The 23,432-nt window shown below is 39.2% G+C and overlaps 1 protein-coding gene across 1 annotated transcript in view; it reads right to left on the minus strand.

The window, feature by feature from the left end:
• The window catches only part of LOC121387611 (titin-like), a 132,150-nt gene that overhangs the window by 27,913 nt on the left and 80,805 nt on the right, over positions 1-23,432 (minus strand). Inside the window, exons 27-29 of the mRNA XM_041518770.1 lie at positions 4,856-5,092; positions 563-2,267; positions 62-237 (exon numbers count right to left, since the gene is read on the minus strand). Of these exons, the coding sequence (XP_041374704.1) occupies positions 62-237; positions 563-2,267; positions 4,856-5,092 (2,118 nt within the window). The remainder of the gene's footprint in view (positions 1-61; positions 238-562; positions 2,268-4,855; positions 5,093-23,432) is intronic.

Raw genomic sequence — 23,432 nt, forward strand, 5'->3', positions numbered from 1 at the left:
TACATCTATCCACCCAAACCCACCCACCCACCCATCCATCACAACACAACTGTAGACTGACCGATGACGTTGAGTAAGGCCTCTGTGCGCGCCTCGCCGAACTCGTTCTTAGCGAGACATGTGTATCGTCCGCCATCGTCTTCCTGTACTGACTTGATGAGCAGTGAGAAGATGTCGTCGTTCGTGTTGATCAGCTCAAAGTGATCGTTCGGTTTCACCACTTTCCCGTCCTTCTCCCTGAAACACAGAACCATATTGAAAGGACATGTAGATCAAGCTTTAAACTTTTAGACCTTCGTTCAAAATTGTATGTCAAAATTACTTTTTTTTTTTCTATATTATTAAATAGTCCAATACTCTTTCTCTCATTTATTTTTGGACTGTCATTCTAAAATGCTCCAAATTATATAAATATTCAGCCGAGCAGTCAATTCTTTTTTATTTTAGGCTTGTAACTTTTCTCTTTATTTAAAAATTCTATTAACTTTTTCACTATTTGCTATTCTAAAATTCTACCAATTTCCAATTGTGAAATTGAGCCCAGATCTTTAAATAATCTCACCAAGTAATCTCAGGATCAGGGTAGGCGCAGACCCGACAGTCGAACCGGGCGAGGTTTCCCAGCTGCACGTGGCAGTCATCCATCATCTTGAAGACTACTGGAGCACGGCCCTCTCCTGGTCTGACCGAGACTGGTTTCTTTTCTGTAGCAGCACTTATAAAGTCAAGGTCGTTTTCAGTTAGATATTCATTAATACATGATACAGGTTCAGACCCGGTTTTATCTTCTTTAACTGGCTCTGGTTCCTTAACCGGTTCTTGTTCTTTAACTGGCTCTGGTTCCTTAACCGGTTCTTGTTCTTTAACTGGCTCTGGTGTAGGTTCTTTAACTGGCTCTGGTGTAGGTTCTTTAACTGGCTCTGGTGTAGGTTCTTTAACTGGCTCTGGTGTAGGTTCTTTGACTGGCTCTGGTTCCTTAACTGGCTCTGGCTCTTTAACTGGCTCTGGTTTTTTAACTGGCTCTGGTTTTTTAACTGGTTCTGGTTCCTTAATTGGCTCTGGTGTAGGTTCCTTGACTGGTTCTGGTTCCTTAACTGGCTCTGGTGTAGGTTCCTGGACAGGTTCTGGGTTTTTAACTGGCTCTGGTGTAGGTTCCTTGACTGGTTCTGGTTTTTTAACTGGCTCTGGTTTTTTAACTGATTCTGGTTCCTTAACTGGCTCTGGTGTAGGTTCCTTGACTGGCTCTGGTTCTTTAATTGGCTCAGGTGTAGGTTCTTTAACAGGTTCTGGTTCCTTGACTGGTTCTGGTTCCTTGACTGGCTCTGGTTCCTTGACTGCTTCTGGTTCCTTGACTGCTTCTGGTTCTGGTTCCTTGACTGCTTCTGGTTCTGGTTCCTTGACTGGTTTTGGCTCTGGTTCCTTGACTGGTTCTGGTTCCTTGACTGGCTCTGGTTCCTTGACTGGCTCTGGTTCTGGTTCCGGTTCCTTGACTGGCTCTGGTTCTGGTTGTGGTCCCTTGACTGGCTCTGGTTCTGGTTGTGGTTCCTTGACTGGCTCTGGTTCTGGTTCTGGTTCCTTGACTGGCTCTGGTTCTGGTTCCTTGACTGGCTCTGGCTCTGGTTCTGGTTCCTTGACTGGCTCTGGCTCTGGTTCTGATTCTGGTTCCTTGACTGGCTCTGGTTCTGGTTCTGGTTCTGGTTCTGGTTCCTTGACTGGCTCTGGCTCTGGTTCTGGTTCCTTGACTGGCTCTGGTTCTGGTTCCTTGACTGGCTCTGGCTCTGGTTCTGGTTCCTTGACTGGCTCTGGTTCTGGTTCTGGTTCCTTGACTGGCTCTGGTTCTGGTTCCTTGACTGGCTCTGGTTCTGGTTCCTTGACTAGCTCTGGTGTAGGTTCCTTGAATAGTTCTGCTTCTTTGACTGGCTCTGGTTCTTTAACTGGCTCAGGTGTAGGTTCCTTAACCGGTTCTGGTTCTTTGACTGGCTCTGGTTCCTTGACTGGTTCTGGTGTAGGTTCTTTAACAGGTTCTGGCTCTTTAACCGGTTCTGGTTCTTTGACTGGCTCTGGTTCTTTGACTGGCTCTGGTTCTTTGACTGGCTCTGGTTCCTTAACTGGCTCTAGTTCTTTGACTGGTTCTGGTTCTTTAATAGGTTCTGGTTCTGGTTCCTTGACTGGTTCTGGTTCCTTGACTAGCTCTGGTTCTACCTCTTTAGAAACCTCTTTTTCTGTTTCACACTGTGATTCAGGAAATCCATTGTGATCAACTAATTCTGTAAAGGAAAATGAGTCAAAATTTCATAGGTGTGTTTCATAAGACATGTAAAAAAATAAATAAAATAGTAACATAATAAATACCTAGACTTCAATTTAAATGAACAGTAAAACCCTCTAACCTGAACACCCATAGGATCAAGGAAAAACAACAATTTGAAGAGGTATCTTATTTAGAGAGGTCAAGTTCTGTAGTGATACACATGTAGTATAGCAACCAAAAATTTGTTTTGTTTAATGACACCACTAGAGCACACTGATATGTTAATCATCAGCTATTGGATGTAAACCTTCAGTCACTGTGATACATAGACGAAAGCACTTTCCCACAGACAGGACAGTACATACCAGCCATGGAGTAGTGGTTGAAACTGGGGTTTGTTTTTTTATCTGATAGACATATTAAAAAAATAATAAAATAAACTTCCTCTCCCTTCTTATTAATTCTTGAACAGTGTAAATGTAATCCACATATATTGGTAGCAATCAGCCAATCAGCACTCGATGGCTGGGGGTGGGGGGGTGGGGGGGGGAGGGCAGGATGTAGCCCAGTGGTAAAGCGCTCACTTGATGTGCAGTCAGTTTGGGATCGATCTCCGTCAGTGGGCCCATTAGGCTATTTCTCATTCCATCCAGTGCACCACGACTGATATATCAAAGGCCGTTGTATGTACTATCCTGTATGTGAGACAATACATATAAAAGATCCCTTGCTACTTATGGAAAAATGTACCAGGTTTCCTCTTTAAGACTATATGGCTAAATTACCAAATGTTTGACATAACAGCCGTTGATTAATAATCAATATGCTCTAGTGGTGTCATTAAACAAAACAAACTTTAACTTTTAAATGTAAGCCACATATATTGATAGCAACCAACACCCAACCGCTAGGACAAGAAGATCATTTCTGCAACAGACTGATGTAAAATTCTTGTACCTTGGGATATAAAATTCCTCCAGTCTGTATGTTGGAGCCAATTAGCAATTATTATATATATATATTTAAACTTTCTCCTTCTTTTATTAATTTTTTAACAGCCCTAAATGTAAGCCACATATATCAGTAGCAACCAGCACCCGGTGGCTAGGACAAAAATATCATTTCTGCAACAGACCAAGGCAAAAAGCTTGTACCATGGGCTATAAAATTCCTCCAGTCTTGTATCAGTATCTGCTGGTACCTGGCTGCTTGTGTTTATTCTGGTGATCTGGTGGAACACAGAAAGCAGCACTAACTGGTAACAGGTTTGGCAGTGAATCTAAGAACAGTCTAAATTTACTTCAATCAGTCTGGGATCAGGTAACTGAGAGGTTCTCTCACACTCTTCGGGTTGCACACCACCGTTAATTTTGCCATGTACGTCAATGTAATGTTTATCACTGAGGTACATCCTGTACCAGGTTTGTTTCGGGGTCTTATTGTTGATGATTTGTGTTTTGTTATTTTAATATTTATTGTCCCCAGTGCATAGACAGTGACTTAGGTTGTCCCAATGTCATTGATAGGGTGAGGGCGTGAGGATAGGGAGGGGTGATGATTGTCACTGTGGATGACAAAATATTACAAATCGCAATTAGTGAGTCTTCTAGATTCAGGGAAGTTCTTTGGTTTGGTTTTATAAACACATAATAAAAGTGACAATAATTAATAACAATAATAAAGGTGATGATGGCAACGATGAAGAAGATGATCTCAGGAAAATAAGAGTATATATAATTATACTGATGATTACTGTGAGGTTGTTAATGATTATGACAGTGTTTTTTATAGTGTTGCTAATAAGTATGGTGGAATTGTTGATTTTGGTGGAATTGCTGATGATTATGATGGAACTGTTGATGATTGTGATGAAATTGTTGATGGTTGTGAAGGAATTGTTGACGATTATGAATGAAGAGTTGATGATTATGATGTAATTGTTGATGATTATGATGGAATTATTGATGGTCATGATGGCATTGTTGATGATTATGGTGGAAAATTGATGATTGTGATGGAACTGTTGAAGATTATGATAGAACTGTTGATAATTGTGATGGAATTGTTGATGGTTTTAATGGAATTGTTGATGGTTGTGACCGAATTGTTGATGATTGTGATGGAATTGTTGATGATTATGGTGGAATTGTTGATGATTATGATGGAATTGTTGATGATTGTCATGGAATTGTTGATAGTTGTGGTGGAAGTGTTACTGCTTGTGGTGGAATTGTTGATGGTTGTAGTGGAATATTGATGACTGTGATGGAATTGTTGATAATAATGGTGGAATTGTTGACAATTATAATGGAATTGTTGATGATAATAGAGGAATTGTTGATGATAATGATGGAATTGTTGATGAGTATGAGGGCATTGTTGATGATTGTGGTGGAATTGTTGATGATAATGATGGAATTGTTGATGATTCTGATGGAATTGTTGATGGTAATGATGGAATTGTTGATTATTATATTGAAATTGCTGATTATAGTGGACTTGATTATGATTAATGCAACACCATTTATACTGTGTTGATGATTAATGATGATTGACAATAATTATGGTGATGATGGAGATGACAAAATGAAACTCTCTACATACCTTCGATGACCACAAGGTCTGCTGTGCTGAGAATCGATCCGTTCACATTGGTTGCTTTGGCTGTGTACTGCCCACTGTCCTTCGATTTTACCTTCACAAACTGAAGAGTGCACACATCGCCCTCGGCAACAGATTTGTAATTGTCTGAGTCTTCTATTGGCTGATTGTTTCGAAGCCAAACAACAGTCGGAAGTGGTAGACCACCAACAACACAGTCAAGCTTAGCTGTTGTCCCTTCTGGAAAGGAAAACAATATATATTAAAAATTTGGCACAACTACAGTAAAACTCCTCTAAACAATATACCCGCAAGACCAAGTAAGAAGTCTGGTTTAAAGGGGTACCTGGTTTATAGAGGTTCTCTTCTACACTGATATTTAAAAAGAGACTGTTAAAAACATCTTGTTTTGAGGGAATAACCAGTTTACCGAGGGTCTGGTTTTGAGAGGTTTTACTGTATTGTAGTTTCCAATTGTGAAAAATGTAGATTGGTAGTTTTATTGTCACAAATTTGGTGTTCAGCTGTTTATCTTTTGTTTTATAAATAAATTATCACATTTTTAGTGCAGCAAGAAAAACCGTTATAAATGTGACCAGCTGGTGACGTTTTATTAGGTAAATTTAATAACACAACCTGGATGGCCAAACTGTTAAATGTTTTAACAGGTTTTGTAATTAACGATGTTCATCAGCTCTTGTGTATGCATCAAACCTAATTAGATTGGATTAGATTAATATATAGAGGTTATTACCAGAGTGTTTTTCGGTATCGTCAATATCATATATTAGGAATAAAAATTGTATTATGCAAGCATAATACATTATTTTTATTCCTAATATATGATATTGACGATACCGAAACACAGGAGGGTAATAATATCTTTATCATATAAGCTCAGGCTTAATACAGCGTGTTTTTGTAAACTGTACACGCAACTTTAATTCCAGTCTGCCATTACTAGATATTCAAATGACGTAAGAATATGAGGCGCGGTGTATTTTTTAATGAAAATGACGTCAAACTCGAATAACGTCATTTTGGATGTCCTTACATCAAAATAAAGTTATGCCTAACATTTTTTGTTTTCTGAACGCTGGACAGCTTTCAGTGTCAAATTGCCATTGAAATGTTTTTATTTGATGACTATGAATGCATAAGTCAATCATGGAGTGTCACCCAAGTACGTTTGCTTAAATGTCAATAAACCTAGTGCCGAGACCTCGACTAATTTACATCTAATTTGCAAAGTTATCAAATTCTTAAAGTATGTGATCTAAAAAACATCACATACTTTGATTGCACTGAAAATGTAAGATATTATATGATAATATATTATATTATATTACACTGCATTGGACTGCACTGCAATATATTACATTACACTATAATTTATTACATTATCACTGCAATAGTTATCATTATGGATAGGGAAAGATAGATATATAGATATATACAGTCAAACCTGTCTTAAGCGGTCACACAAGGGAGTAAATAAAAGTGGCCACTTAAGACAGGTGGCCGCTGATTACAGGTTGTGGCATATCGTCTTTAAAACATTTGTTGTTGTTTCTTGTTTTAGCGTGTGTACTGCTAATTAACGGATGCATGCTTCACAGTTTACTATAAATAAACTTTTGACATGTCGCCGGCTCCTTCAGGAAAAACTGCAACTGGAATGTATTAAATTAACCATTTTCAACAAGTTTGTTTTCTCTTTCCATTTAATTATTTAATTCCTACTTCATGTGGTGTATTATCATAGTAAGTGAATCTACAAATGTCAAGGTAGCCTGCCCAGAGGTAATTAGATGCACTCCATAGTCATACTTCCTTAATTAATACACAATAGAGATGTCCGGACTGAAAGGGTACTAGTATTCCTGAAGGTGTGAAGATCGGTTCTTTGCTGCACTTTATCGCTGTTGTTAAATACCCTTTTTATATAACAGTAAACATTTACTGTGGCCACTTAATACAGGTATTTTAGCGATTTGGGATCCAATTTGGGTGGCCACAGGCCGCGTTAGACAGGTGACCGCTTATTACAGGTGCATTTACGTTAAAAATTATTTCGGAGGGAAAAAAGTGGCCGCTTAAGGCAGGTGACTGCTGAATACAGGTGGCCGCTAGGACAGGTTTGACTGTATTTACATTGCAGTCTGTGCCATGACCAAATCAAGGCAAGCTGAAGATCACTCTCCTGAAATGGTGCTAGGTGAGCAATCCCAAGAAGTTTCAAATATAATGTATTAAAAAATATATATATATTGCAAGGTGATTAATATTCTGCTCTCCTAAAACTTTCCAGGCCAGTGTGGAGGGAAGCAGAATTAATCACTCACCAGGAAGGCAAAGTTTGCATCGTATCCCTAAACAGGTAATTATAGATTTTATTTGATAAAAATTCTTCTTTGGGTGTTCCTTTATAAATATGGCACCTCCTAATTTCTTGATACAGTGACGTTATGCAATTGGAAGCTGGTGCGGTTGCCAAGCAGTTTATCTTGGCTTATCTTTCTGCACTCCAGAGTGAATTTATTTTTGGCAGCAGCAGATGTTCCTGGTCTGACAGACAAATCAACGGAGAACCACTGCTTACAGGAATGTACAAACAAACACTGTGAGTCAGGCAATAGGCGGATATTGGATATCTCATGTCAGGTTGACTACAAGTTTGTAGCCAATATTTCGAACATGGGTTTTTTTTTCCCCCTGTAATACAAAATGACTGAAGTATCTAATGTGTTTTGACTCCCAAGTTTGTAGCCACAGTTTTGAATAGTTCCCCCAACCCTCCCCCTTTCATATACGGACATAATATGTCTAAAACAGAAGGTGTATCCTGTGTCAAGCTGACTACAAGTTTGTAGCTACAGTTTCGAACATGGTTTTAAAAAACAAACAAAAACAATTCTGAATATTTCAAATACAGTGAAATTCCCCAAAACTGGAAACAAGATCAGACTACCTTTAAAACCAAACATTTTACATGGTCCTTTTTGAAATATCAGTGTAGAATAAAACCAGTCTAAACCAGTGTGATCTCTCTTGAAACCAGACTTTTACTTCGTTCTATGGATTCTTGGTTTAGAGGTGTGTAACTGCATATCAAATATGTTATTGCTGTTTTTGGGGGTTATTTTTCAATATACATGTAAGTCTAACACTACAGCATATTTTTCACTATTAAAGACGTTTATGATCACTGAAATAAAACATTACTTATATTTTATTCTTTAGATTATTCATTTCCGTAGACACGAAGTGTTTCTGGTCATCCTGGTGTTTTTAATACCGTATCACAAAATGCATTTTTCATATTTTTAAAAACGCACATGCGTCTGAGAAGTAGCAGTTATTGATTCGAATTCTAGTCTATTTTTTAAGGATATTTTCCAGTTCTAATGTCACTGATTCTTTTTTCACTGTGTTGTAACTGTATCCAAATGTGTTACAGGTTTGTAGATCAACTAAACTTAGTGTCCATTTTTACGAGTTGAAACTAGAGTCTGCACCTTTAAAGGAAGTACTTTCTAAAAACACCAATGACATAGCCCTCTCGGTGGAGTTGTTTTTCTAAAAACACCAATGACATAGCCCTCTCGGTGGAGTTGCTTTTCTAAACACACCAATGGCACAGCCCTCTCGGTGGAGTTGCTTTTCTAAACACACCAATGGCACAGCCCTCTCGGTGGAGTTGCTTTTCTAAACACACCAATGGCACAGCCCTCTCGGTGGAGTTGCTTTTCTAAACACACCAATGGCACAGCCCTCTCGCTGGAGTTGCTTTTCTAAACACACCAATGGCACAGCCCTCTCGGTGGAGTTGCTTTTCTAAACACACCAATGGCACAGCCCTCTCGGTGGAGTTGCTTTTCTAAACACACCAATGGCACAGCCCTCTCGGTGGAGTTGCTTTTCTAAACACACCAATGGCACAGCCCTCTCGGTGGAGTTGCTTTTCTAAACACACCAATGACACAGCCCTCTCGGTGGAGTTGCTTTTCTAAACACACCAATGGCACAGCCCTCTCGGTGGAGTTGCTTTTCTAAACACACCAATGACACAGCCCTCTCGGTGGAGTTGCTTTTCTAAACACACCAATGACACAGCCCTCTCGGTGGAGTTGCTTTTCTAAACACACCAATGGCACAGCCCTCTCGGTGGAGTTGCTTTTCTAAACACACCAATTGCACAGCCCTCTCGGTGGAGATGCTTTTCTAAACACACCAATGGCACAGCCCTCTCGGTGGAGTTGCTTTTCTAAAAACACCAATGGCACAGCCCTCTCGGTGGAGTTGCTTTTCTCATGAGCATGATGTGTTGGAAAGATGCATACCCGGACGACCAACACACACTGACACTTTACGAAATGAAAAATGTGTAACTTTAGAGTTAATTAAAAAACGTGATTATTCCTGCTAACTGCGGGCAGCCATTTTGTTTAATTTTTGTGACATCCGGTGGTATAGCTTCAGTCGAAGTGATGTCAGCTCCGTCCAACGCCTCTATACACAGTGTAAACAAATGCTCTAATTTACAACAAGGCGCTTCGCTTTCAACAACCTGACTTGTAAAACAACATAAATGACTTGATAGTATAATAAACTATTTAACTAAATATATTTCAATTTGCATGAATAGAACAAAATGGAGATATAGTATTTTACTTTTTTAAAAAATCCAAAGGAAAAAAAGCATATTATTAGGCCTATTGGCAGGGTATGTTCAAATAAAAATGACCACTCACAATACCCAAATGATAATTTTCTTTGGGACTATGTAGTCAGTTTTGTGATTTTAGATGGGAAAGTCTACTTAATCAAGGGTTTTACAGAATTACTTACAGTAATAAAGCAGGACTTCTGATAATATCCATTACGATTTGAGGTGTGTCTGTGCGGGTATCACACAATACCCTGTGATCTTAATAAAGGAGGCACGTCTTTTTAGTGTGTCTAGACACATTGTCTGGGGATCGTCTAAATATACACCTGCCAATCAGGAACCACAGGTACAGGCCATGGAAAGAAAGACCAATTAACCAAGAAAACACTCCAATTATTATTTCAGTATGTGGGTTAATTTATGTACAAAACATAATACAGTTATTTCAACACTTTGACAATGGTGGTTTATTTTGTATTGAAAAATACTATATACTTGGTGCTGGCTTACTGGGATGGATATTATTACAGAACATTGCGATGTATCCACAAAAATCAAGTATGTTTTGTTTCTTCAGTTCAAAAACTAATTCCTGATGTGACGCGTTAGCTATTACGTAACCACCAGCTTGCTAGAGGGCGTATTCATTGGGATGGTACAAAATGGCTGCGCCCATTATATATAACAGCCGTCACATTTAAGCGTTTTATTAATTAACTATAAGATTATACTTGTTGATATTAAGTAATAATGTGCATTATATATCATTGACTATGCATAATTAGGCCAAATGCCTTAACTGTCCCCTCCTTTAAATTCCACCTTTAGACTAAGAGTTTTCATCATACAAAATGAACACAAATGGATATATGTTTCACTGGCATAGGAAATGGGGGGGGGGGGGGGGGGCAAGGGGGGGAATGTGCCCGCCACTTTTGCAGATATTTTGCTTTATATTTGTTTTATAATAGTGTAAAAGTGTGTAAATATAAAAGTGTGCCCCCCCCCCCCCCCCCCCCCCACACACACACACACTTTTTTGCACCTTCCTGTAACATTATAAATAAACATCAAGACAAAGCTATGAAATGTAAACTGGAATTCCTTCACAACCAGATTCTGATGCCATATAACCGTAAATAAAATGTGTTGAGTGCGTCATTAAATAAAACATTTCCTTCACAATTAGACATTTTTCACAGTCCCTTTTATTTTATATATCGGTACAAAAACACAACCTCTCTATACTGGATACTGCTTAAAACCAGACTTTTTACTTGATCCAATAAGTGTCTTGTTTAGAGGGTTTCACTGCACTAGTGTATCACTTCACTTCACAAGACAGAAGTCGTATCTCTGCACAGGACAAAGTCCAGGGGGAAATTACACACAGCTTGATACCTGATTGCAGGACACAATGTTCATGTGCCCCTCACTCAGCAAAGTAACAAAACACAGACTAACAACAATATGGTATATTATGATGAGTTAAAGTTTGTTTTGTTTAACGACACCACTAGAGCACGTTCATTTGTTAAACATCAGCTATTGGATGTCAAACATTTAGTAATTTTGACATATAGTCTTAGAGAGGAAACCCGCTATATTGTTCTGTTAGTAGCAAGGGATCTTTTATGTGCACCATCCCACAAACAGGATAACACATACCACGGCCTTTGATATACCAGTCATGGTGCACTGGCTGAAACAAGAAATAGCCCAATGGGGATCGACCCTAGACCGACTGTGCATCAAGAGGGTGCTTTACCACTTAGCTATGTCCCACCCCCTATTACAATGAGATTGATGAAAATAATGAAAAAGCAATGAAAAATTTAATGAGAATTATCACATCTTGTTTTAGAAACGTCAGGAAGAGACATTTATTCATGAATATAACATACGATCATAATGAGATTGATAAACTTCAGGAACAGTTTGTTAAAACTTAATGTAAAAGACTAATAAGGTTTATCAAAAATCAGGAAAAGTTATAAATTAACAAATTATTACAGGCTGTACCTTGATCAAAATCCTGGGTGGGGGTGGGCATTACTTTTTATAAACAAATGAAACACTATACAAATTAAACCCTGAGATGTGTATGCTATTTTCTGGAGTTAAAACAAAACAGGTGAGATTTTCATGGGGGCAACTCCAAAGATATTATGAATTAACATCAATTATCATAATGCAATTTAATAAAATCTGAAAATGTTATTATGAATTAGTATTCATTGTTATAATGCGATTCATGAAAATTAAGAAATTTTTCTAAAATGATGGGATATTTTTTTTATAGAAAAGGTTTGGAAAAAGCTATTTTAAACAAAAGATTTATAAAAATGTAGAAAAAAGCAATCATAAACACTGGTGTAGGAAATGGGGAGGGGGCTTTTCAGATATTTTGCTTTATATTTGCTTTATAACAGTGTAAACGTGTGTAAATATAACAGTGTGCCCCTACCCACACTTTTCAGATATTTTGCTTTATATTTGCTTTATAACAGTGTAAACGTGTGTAAATATAACAGTGTGCCCCTACCCACACTTTTCAGATATTTTGCTTTATATTTGCTTTATAACAGTGTAAACGTGTGTAAATATAACAGTGTGCCCCATCCCACACTTTTTGGCACCTTCCTACGCCACTGATATTAAATTATTATAATTACACCCACAAACACCAAGAAAATTTAACAATCAACTCACAACATTTTCTTTCCAGTAAAATCCAGAAAAGTGTTTCTAAATTTCCTTAGAACTGTCTCAGCACAGAATTAACATCCTCCGACCATCTCATCCCCCAAGCTCTTAGCGGCTTCCCGTCTCTAGGAGACTGTTAACTGGAGATACTGGGTTTGTTTTTGGCAGACTGACCTACCAGCGTCTTCCCTGATGATAAAACCATTTCCAATAGAGTGCGGAATTTATCCCCTGCTACCAGTTCATGATATAGATATCATACAGTCTGTTCCAAGGATCTGCACTCTGAAGTGGGAACAGTGCCATGTTGTTAAATTATGTTTCACGGTCAGTGCCTCCTTCCATGAAGAAGCGATCTTAGGGTTAAGATCACCTTAAGAACACAATACAGTTATTCACATAAGGTTATCTTAGTGCTAAAATTGTTTCGTGGATTGGGGCCCAGGAAGAGTTTGAGAGTGGGTTTTGTATCAGCCTTGGTGGTATTGTGGTTACACCATTGGACTTTAGGTTGGTAGGAGCATAACACATAGTACTTAAGTTATTCACCTAAGATGATCTTAGTGCTAAGATTGTTTCGTGGATTGGGACCCAGGAAGAGAGGGAGTTTGAGAGTGGTTTTTGTATCAGCCTTGGTGGTATTGTGGTTACACCATTGGACTTTAGGTTGGTAGGAGCATAACACATAGTACTTAAGTTATTCCACCTAAGATGATCTTAGTGCTAAGATTGTTTTCGTGGATTGGGGACCCAGGAAGAGAGGGAGTTTGAGAGTGGGTTTTGTATCAGCCTTGGTGGTATTGTGGTTACACCATTGGACTTTAGGTTGGTAGGAGCATAACACATAGTACTTAAGTTATTCACCTAAGATGATCTTAGTGCTAAGATTGTTTCGTGTATTGGGACCCAGGAAGAGAGGGAGTTTGAGAGTGGGTTTTGTATCAGCCTTGGTGGTATTGTGGTTACACCATTGGACTTTAGGTTGGTAGGAGCATAACACATAGTACTTAAGTTATTCACCTAAGATGATCTTAGTGCTAAAATTGTTTCGTGGATTGGGGCCCAGGAAGAGAGGGAGTTTGAGAGTGGGTTTTGTATCAGCCTTGGTGGTATTGTGGTTACACCATTGGACTTTAGGTTGGTAGGAGCATAACACATAGTACTTAAGTTATTCACCTAAGATGATCTTAGTGCTAAGATTGTTTCGTGGATTGGGGCCCAGGAAGAGAGGGAGTTTGAGAGTGGTTTTTGTATCAGCCTTGGTGGTATTGTGGTTACGCCATTGGACTTTAGGCCGGTAGGAACATAATACATAGTACATAATATAGTTATTCACCTAAGATGATCTTAGTGCTAAGTTTGTTTCGTGGATTGGGGCCCAAGAAAAGAGGGAGTTTGAGAGTGGGTTTTGTATCAGCCTTGGTGGTATTGTGGTTACACCATTGGACTTTAGGTTGGTAGGAACATAATACATAGTACATAATATAGTTATTCACCTAAGATGATCTTAGTGCTAAGTTTGTTTCGTGGATTGGGGCCCAAGAAAAGAGGGAGTTTGAGAGTGGGTTTTGTATCAGCCTTGGTGGTATTGTGGTTACACCATTGGACTTAACGCTTAACCCAGAGCGAGTTATAATGACTGAATGGTTTGGTGTAAGGCCACTACACCAACTTCTTTCTCATTTTATTCTTGTCTTACTTAGCTTGCCCTGTTCTGCTTTGGAAGGAAAGAAGGAAATGTTATATTTAACTATGCACTCAACACATTTTATTGATTGTTATATGGTGTTTGACTTATGGTTGAGGACCACGGAGATATTGAGAGAGGAAACCCGCTGTCGCCACTTCATAGGCTACTCTTTTCGATTAGCAGCAAGGGATCTTTTATATGCACCGTCCCACAGACTGGATAGTACATACCACAGCCTTTGTTACACCAGTTGTGGAGCACTGGCTGGAACGAGAAACAGCCCAATGGGCCCACCGATGGGAATCGATCTAGGATCGATCGCGCATCAGGTAAGCACTGTACCACTGAGCTACATTCCGCCCTGTCTTGCTTTGGATACATAATAGCAGCCTCAGTGGTGAAGTGGTTACACCATTGGGTTTAAGGTTGGTAGGTGCTGGGTTCACCTCCCAGTATCGGCTCCCACCCAGAGTGAGTTTAACAACTCAATGGCTAGGTGTAAGGCTAGGGCACCAACTTATCCCTCACTAACCATTAACCCACCGTCTTGGACAGACAGCCCAGATATACTACTCAAAAGAATTTAAGGGTCAGACGATATTTTCGACATTATTTTCTGAATGTCAATTATATTAGCTAGACCATAATGTCACGCATGGTATTGTTCCATTTTGACGAAAGTGGGTCTAAGCAACCCATAAATGAATTAAAATCCACTGTCATTGACACTGTCGACTATTTCTAATGGCGAAAACATGCTTACATTTGCACGTAAATTAGGGCAAAAGCAAAAGGTCTGCTAAGTGCCCATAACTTGCTTTTTCACAAAGCGCTTCATTTGCACGCTTTGCACGTGTATTCCATGTTCCCAATGCTGAATTTCCGTATAATTGGAGCTTGCGTTCGTGTACGGTGCACACTCCAAATTCGACAATGGTACGACTTCAACTGACTATCGAAGATCGAGGAAGGGCTATTGCTTGGCTTCAGGATGGCAATACGCAAAGAAATGTTGCTCTGAGACTTGGTGTCAGTCAGAGTGTCGTTGGCCGACTGTGGCAACGGTACCAAGCAACGAATTCTGTTCGAAATCGTCCACGTTCGGGAAGACCCCGAAGCACTACAAATAGAGAGGACCGCTACATCACCAATATGGCTCTACGTCAACGCACAACCACTGCATGCCGATTACGTGACAATCTGCGGACTGCGACTGGAACTCGAGTGTCTGATCAAACCATACGCAATCGTCTGAGAGCCAATAATCTACGCTGCCATCGCCAGGCTGTTCGACCACCACTCCTACCACGTCACAGAACGGCCAGACGTCACTGGTGCACGCTTCATCTGCGGTGGCAACGTGTTCAGTGGGGTTGAGTGATGTTCACTGATGAGTCCAGGTTTAGTCTCCAGTTCAACGACGGTCGGGTTCGTGTCTACAGACGTCCTGGGGAGCGCTTCGCTGACGTTAACGTTAGACAACGTCACCGGTTCGGTGGTGGCAGCGTCATGGTGTGGGGCGGCATCTCTATCCACCACAGGACCCCCCTCTATGTGGTGGATGGCAATCTGAATGGAATTCGCTATCTGAATGAGATTATCCGGCCGTTGGTTCTCCCAGGCCTTCAGCAGACTGGCGGTGGGGCAGTTCTGCAGGATGACAATGTCAGACCCCACCGCGCCAGGGTGGTAACAGACTTTCTCAGACAACAAGGTATCGCCAGGATGGATTGGCCAGCATATTCACCTGACTTGGCCCCAATAGAGAACGCCTGGGACGAATTAGGCAGGAGAGTTCGGGATAACCATGCCCCTCCGGCCAACCTTCATGATCTGGGTCAACTTCTTATGGCAGAGTGGCAGGCCATTCCCCAAGAGTTCTTCAGACGTCTGATCAACAGCATGAGGCAACGATGTGTCGAGTGTATTCGCGCCAGGGGTGGATTCACACACTATTAAACGAATGTTCTAATGTGTAAAATCCATGTTTGACAACCTTCAACTTTGACAGCATGTCATGTGACTTTCTTGTATACAGTGACGTTTATTTGTGGTTTTTTGTAAATATGGAACAATAAATAAAAAATTTGGTGTAGTTTACATCATCAATCTAATACACTCTGAAACTTATTTGGTTATAAATTTTTGACCCTTAAATCCTTTTGAGTAGTATAGATTAAAGTATGTGCCCAACACAATGTGTTTGAACCTTAATTGGATATAAGTATGAAAATAACAAACAAGAAAGGAAAGTGCAGGCTCGAAGGAAACGGGGGGGGGGGGGGGGGGGGGGGGGGTGGTTTTTTTTACACACATTAATGTTTGACATTGTAACCAAAATGGGTTCAGAAAGTTTAACTTCATCCCTTTTTACACGAGAGACCAGTTTTCACATTCAGTAATTTACAGAGTAACAAGAGATGCACGGTCGGTCTGGGATCCCTATTTCCATTCCAGCCAGTGCTCCATAACTGGTGTAACAAAGGCCGTGGTATATGCTATCCTGTCAGTGGGATGCTGTAGATAAAAGATCCCTTGCTGCTAATAGGAAAGAGTAGCTCACTATCTGTGTGGTCCACAACCATATGTCCAACACCATATAACTGTCATTATGTGTTGACAAATGGTTGGGTTTTTTTAATGACATCACTAGAGCACATTGATTTATTAATCATCGACTGTTGGATGTCAAACATATAGTAATTTTGACACAGTCATAGAGATGAAACCTGCTACATTTTTCCATTAGTAGTAAGGAATTTTTTTAATGCACCATCCCACAGATAGGATAGCACATACCATGGTCTTTCATATACCAGTCGTGGTGCACTGGTTGGAACAAGAAATAGCCCAAAAGGCCCACCAATCCTAGACCGACCACGCATCAGGCATGTGCTTTACCACTGGGCTACATCCCGCCCCTTTTAATGTGTTGAATGCTTTGTTAAATACAGCATTCCTTCTTTTACGCAGCTCTTTAAAACAGAGCTGTTTTCTGGAATACGCTATAATCCACAATGTTTGTTCACCCTGACTCCCCAACAGATTTATTCTTAGACTGATAACTAATGATTTCATGTTTTAAAGAAATCTATTTTAGCACACACCTAATTACTCAGTCTTTATAGTGTATGCTGACACCTAATTACTCAGTTTTCATAGTGTATTTCAACATATAACAAACTTAAAATACTCAATCTAATTAAAATTAGCTCCACTATTACATGTGGATCTAACACCAGCCAGTTGGAGCTTATGTCCACCAATCAAAACCTTACTTGCAGAACCCTGCTAGTGATTTAAAAATAATTTGAAAACATTCCGAATTATCCTAAGGGTATACAATATGTTTCATGTGAATTACGAATGCCTTATTTAGACCAGTAGAACTAATTTTAATTGGATTGCTAACAACACTGCGTAGTCCCCAATGTCCAGGTAACATTTCATCTGTAAATAATAATTTAAATATTGACCAATCACACTTTGCCTTTTATAAACGTTATTTGGGAGCATACAGCGAACCATACCAATACGTACAGGGTGGGTTATCAGTCTTCAATTTTACATTAAAAATTATTTATTTATTTATAAAAAAACCCCAAACTAAATCAGTCTTCAGTTTTTCATTACAAATTATTTATTTTATAAAATAAAACATGTTTTAAAGCATTCGTAATTCACACGAAACATGTCGTATACCCTCAGGATAATTCGGAAAGTGTTTTCAAATTATTTTTAAATCACTGGCAGGATTCTGCAAGTAAGGTTTTGTTTGGTGGACATGAGCTCCAACTGGCTGGTGTTAGATCCACATGTAATAGTGGAGCTGATTTTAATTAGATTGTAAAATACTTAACATTTCAACAGAACTAATACAAAATTTCAGTTTTAAGTGTTCTTCAACTTAAGAGTGAAATGATACCAAAATTAAATATGTAATTCAACAGAAAAACTAATTACTCAGTCTATATATAGAGCATTTTAATATTGCTCAGCTTATGCATACATGTACAATGTATTTCAACCCCCACCCCCGCCTTCCAAAAGGGTTTAACACAGTCTATAATTCATTTCATGTACAAGGAAGGAAAGGTTTTATTTAACGACGCACTCAACACATTTTATTTATGGTTATATGGCATCAGACATATGGTTATGGACCACACAGATATTGAGGGAGGAAACCCGCTGTCGCCACGGGGCTACTCTTTTTGATAAGCAGCAAGGGATCTTTTATATGCACCATCCCACAGACAGGGTAGCACATACCACAGCCTTTGATATACCAGCCGTGGTGCACTGGCTGGAACGAGAAATAGCCCAATGGGCCCACTGACAGGGATCGATCCCACACCGACCACGCATCTGGGCTACTGGGCTACATTCCGCCCTTCATGTACAAAGTAGTAGAAGTATGCCCCGAGTCAGACTCCCAATCCTACCGGAGGCCGGACTCGGGATAGGCGTGTTCGAAACCCTAGTGGTATATGGACACGTTAAACAAGTTACTAAGCTTAGAAGTATATATATGATCATGTATTTCAATATATATACAGAACTAATTACTTGGTCTATATAGTTTGTTTCTCAACAGAACAACTACTTAAAAAGCAATAAAGTAATGAATCAGTCAACTTCATGTATAATAATTTCAATAGAAGTAATTACTCAGTCTTTATAGTGTATTTTAGCAGAGAAGACAATTAATTGCTCAGCTTAGGTAGAGTATTTTAACAGACAAAACACTAATTAGTTTCTATGGTTCTGCTTGTACAGGTTTGATATACAGTGGGTTCCACGTAATTGCATAGTCTCCGTGCAAATAGACTATTAGTCAATTATCCGATCTAGTCATTTATGCGAAAGGCTGTAACTGGTTTCCTCAGTTGATACTGCACATTACGGCAATCTCGTAAAATAGCCCTATCACGTATGTATACACTGGCTACACATCTTCGTTCCGTTTAATACTAAACTGTTATCCGTTGCATCGGAACGAAGTAGTGTAAATAGTGTACATTTGGCCAGGCTATTTTGCAAGATTACGCTCTGCTTAAACGTTCCACTTTTTTTTCTTTTTGTCTTTGCACATTACACTCTGCTTAAACGTTACATATTTTTTTTTGCACATTACGGAAATCTAGTAAAATAGCCCGGTCATGTATGTATACACTGGCTACACCACTTCGTTCCGTTTAATACTAAACTGGTATCCATTGCCCCGGAACGAAGTAGTGTAAACAGTGTACATTTGACCGGGCTATTTTGCAAGATTACGCTCATATTGTCACGGACCAGTGACCTATTTAATGGCCTAACAAAGTATTACCTGAACAAAAGTAACTTAATTTGTCTCTAAATAAAGGAATATGTTATCTGTATGACTGTTTGTCGTTTTTCCTTCATACAATTGTTACGATAAACGATGGAAACATTGAAGACCCAACTAAACCATAAATATACTTTCCCTTCTTGGTGATATAAACGTCGGTCGCAAAAATAGACAACTCTTACACGAGAACATTTCTGTTTCAACAAAATGAAGACCAGCTAATAATTTTTGTGACACTAAATTCATAATTATGGTATAGGCTAGACATTTTAAATAAAAAAAATAAAAAAAAATAAAAAAATATAATATAATATAATGTCCCATTCAAGTTAACGACAAAAAATAAATAACGAAAACAACTGATTTTAAATGTGTTCAATTTAATAAAGCACTAATAACTTCAGACACATGGTTAAACATAAATAAAACAAACATTTTCTTTTGCATTTAGCCAATTCATTAATATTAAATTAGAACAAACAGTAAATATAACTAAATTATAATGTCAGGTTTCACATCTGTAATGTTCACTTTTGTGTAGTCATTAACTTCACGGAATCCAGTTAATGTGTTCTGTGATTTTGGTCTGCCGGCGGTTATTAGCAGTGGTAGCTTCACACTCGTCTTCAAGTTTATACAATAACTCAAAGTGATCACAGTTACTTTCACCAAAGTATCTTCGCAGTGTGGATAAAGCACTCCTTGCTTCACTCGCTGTCACTGGTAAAACGCCGTTGTCACTGTCGTCACTAGCTGTTTCCTGTTGTGGAGGACGAAACTTGCTGCATATTTCCTCATCTGTAGGCGTAGGGTAGCATTTAAGCTGTTCATCTTTGTTCACATACTCTGTGAATTCCTCATCGGTCATTCCAGGTGGAGGGGTAATCTCTTCATGTTCATCACTAGTTGTCGTTTTGGGTGTGGTGAATCACCCTTTCCTGTAACAGTTTCTGATGGTAGTTTCTGTCACCGCTTTCCAGGATCTTGCCAGTAGGTGTATGGCGTCAAGAATCGTCAGTTTTTTTACAAGTTCATTGGCTGTTATATCGGTGTCTCAGTCGATGTCGTCGATGATTTTCTTTACTACATGCCGTCTGTAGCGGCCCTTCAAATTTCGGATTATTCCCTGATCACATGGCTGTAGTACCGATGTTGTTCTAGGCGGCAGGAGACTATGCAATTACGCGGAACCCACTATATATAATCTGACAGGTGACAATGCTAGTCATTGGGGGTGGGATCTAGGATCAAACCCCCTCAGTGGATCCATTCTCTGATTGTGTTTTTTAACCTTCCCAACCAGTGCCCCATAGGTAACTGCATAAAAAAGGTTCTATGGTATGTGGACTGAGCCGGTGGAAGTCGACACCTGTCATGTAGGTAAGTGCATAAAAAAGATCCCTCGTTACTAATGGAAACATTCCTGTCCTGGACAGAGGAGCCGGTGGAAGTCGACACCTGCGCCCATGACAGGCGTGCACTGCAACAGCTTGCTCTGAATGTGCACGTTAAACACTATGACCTGACCTGACCTGACCTGACCTGACCTGACCTAATGGAAAATTATAGAATGTTTTATCTAATCATTAACTTTTATCCTAAACAGACAGCCCACAAAACAATGGTCCATTTTAATGGTTATCCATTCATCTGTGATATTATTAATTTAGGCAAACCTGAAGTGGTTAGACTAAGCCACAGCTGAAAGCTGATGAGGAAATGGCAAAAGTGTGACACAGATGACCACAAGAGACAAGGCCTGGGATGTGGAGATGGACAGTGAAAGAAGTTGAAAGATAGGAGGAGTTGCCAGATCAGGAAGAAATGATCAGGTCAACTGGGATAAAAAAAATAAAAACATAATCATTAAATGCAAAGGGGTGGGGGCAAGGGTGTCTGATGCCATATAACCGTAAATAAAATGTGTTCAGTGCGTCATTAAAGAAAACATTTCCTCCCTCCCTCAATTAACGTTTATCCTGGACAGTCATCCCAGATAGCCATGGTCCCTTCTAATGGTTCTCCAATCACTTGATTTTATGACTTTGAATTGTCTGTGGGACAATCTGGATATTGTACACAGTACAGTGAAACCAATCTAAATCAGACACCAGTGACTTGAATTGTCTGTGGGACAATCTGGATATGTACACATTACAGTGAAACCAATCTAAATCAGACACCAGTGACTTGAATTGTCTGTGGGACAATCTGGATATTGTACACAGTACAGTGAAACCAATCTAAATCAGACACCAGTGACTTGAATTGTCTGTGGGACAATCTGGATATTGTACACAGTACAGTGAAACCAATCTAAATCAGACACCAGTGACTTGAATTGTCTGTGGGACAATCTGGATATTGTACACAGTACAGTGAAACCAATCTAAATCAGACACCAGTGACTTGAATTGTCTGTGGGACAATCTGGATATTGTACACAGTACAGTGAAACCAATCTAAATCAGACACCAGTGACTTGAATTGTCTGATGGACAACCAATAAATCACAGAGCACCTTTTCTTGCCCACTTATCCAGCTTTTGCACAGTGCTAGAAAAATCTGTCGGACCCTAGAGTTAGATAAATCTGCCTTATTGTTAAAGGAGAGGACAATTAAGGCATTTGGCCTGGTATGCATATTCAACGATATATAATGCACATTATTGCTTAATATCAACACGTATAATCGTATAGTTAATTAATAAAACGGTTAAATGTGACGACTATTATATATAACGGCGCAGCCATTTTGTACCATCTCAGTGAGTATGCCCTCTGGCGAGCTGGTGGTTACGTAATACTTAACGCGTCACGTCAGGAATGAGCCTTAGAACTAGAGAAACACAATCTACCTGGTTTTTGCAGGATGATAAATAGTCGTACATTGCAATGTTCTGTAATAATACACACCCCAGTAAGCCAGCAATAAGTATATCCAGCACTATATATATTATTTTTCAATACATTTGATTGGTCTATTCTGTTAGTTGCTTCTACCTGCTATTCCTGATTGGCAGGTGTGTATTTGATTGGTAACCAGACAAGCCAATTAATTGACGCTGTCTAGACACAAAAATATATACCGGTATTGTGGAATATTACCTGTCGCCCCTAAAATTGTAATGGACATGGTTTATTACTGTAAATAGTTCTGTAAAACTATTGATTAAGTAGACCATTCCATCTAAAACCACAGAACTGACCAATTATGTAGTCCCAAAGAAAAGAAAATTATCACTTGGGTATCGTGGGTTGTCGTTTTTGCTCCAACGTTGCATATCAATAGGCCTAATAGTGAACATTTTTCCTTTGAATTATTTAACAGAGAAAAATACTATAACCCCATTTTGTTCCATTAATGCAACTTGAAATATATTTAGTTAAATAGTTTATTATATTATTAAATCATTTATGCTGTTTTACAAGTCAGGTTGATCAAAGAGAAGTGCCTTGTCGAAAATTACTGCTTTTGTTTACACTGTACATACAAGAGATGGTCAGGAGCTGATGTCACTTCGCCCCAAGCTATCCCACCGGACGTCACAAAAACGAAAAAAAATGGCTGCCCCCAGTTAGCAGGAATAATCATGGTTTTTAATAACTCTAAAATTACGCGTTTTTCATTTCTTAAAGTGTCAGTATGTGTTGGTGGTCCAGGTATGCATCTTTCCAACACATAAGGCTCTTGTTTGAGTTGACCCTACCTTTAAGTTGTTGCATTTTTATGTCATTACATAAGTTGGACTATATTTGACTATATTTGTAGGTGAAATGTTTACGAATTGTTCAACAATAAACAAACTGTACATAGCTTACAAAATTAATGTTTTGTACTGTAATTAAATTGGCGAGAAAAAGAATCAATCACCATTGTGAGGTATAGATAAGGTAATTCCAACCCTCAGGACAAACACTGGATAGGCGTTGACATACTGGTCATGTTGCACTAGCTGGAGTGAGAAATAGCCCAATGGGTCCACCGACGGGGATCGAAATAGCCCACCAATCGGGGTCAATCATTGGGAACCAAGTAAAGAGTCTACTTTTAAAGGTGTCCACTTCAGAGAGGTAAGGTACCACAATGATGTTTAAAATGGGATTGTGAATAACATCCAGTTTTGAGGACATTTTGGTTTACAGAAGGTCTGTTTTTCAGGAGTTTCAATGTATA

Source organism: Gigantopelta aegis, chromosome 13 (genome assembly GCF_016097555.1).
Source record: "Gigantopelta aegis isolate Gae_Host chromosome 13, Gae_host_genome, whole genome shotgun sequence".
NCBI lineage: Eukaryota > Metazoa > Mollusca > Gastropoda > Neomphalida > Peltospiridae > Gigantopelta > Gigantopelta aegis.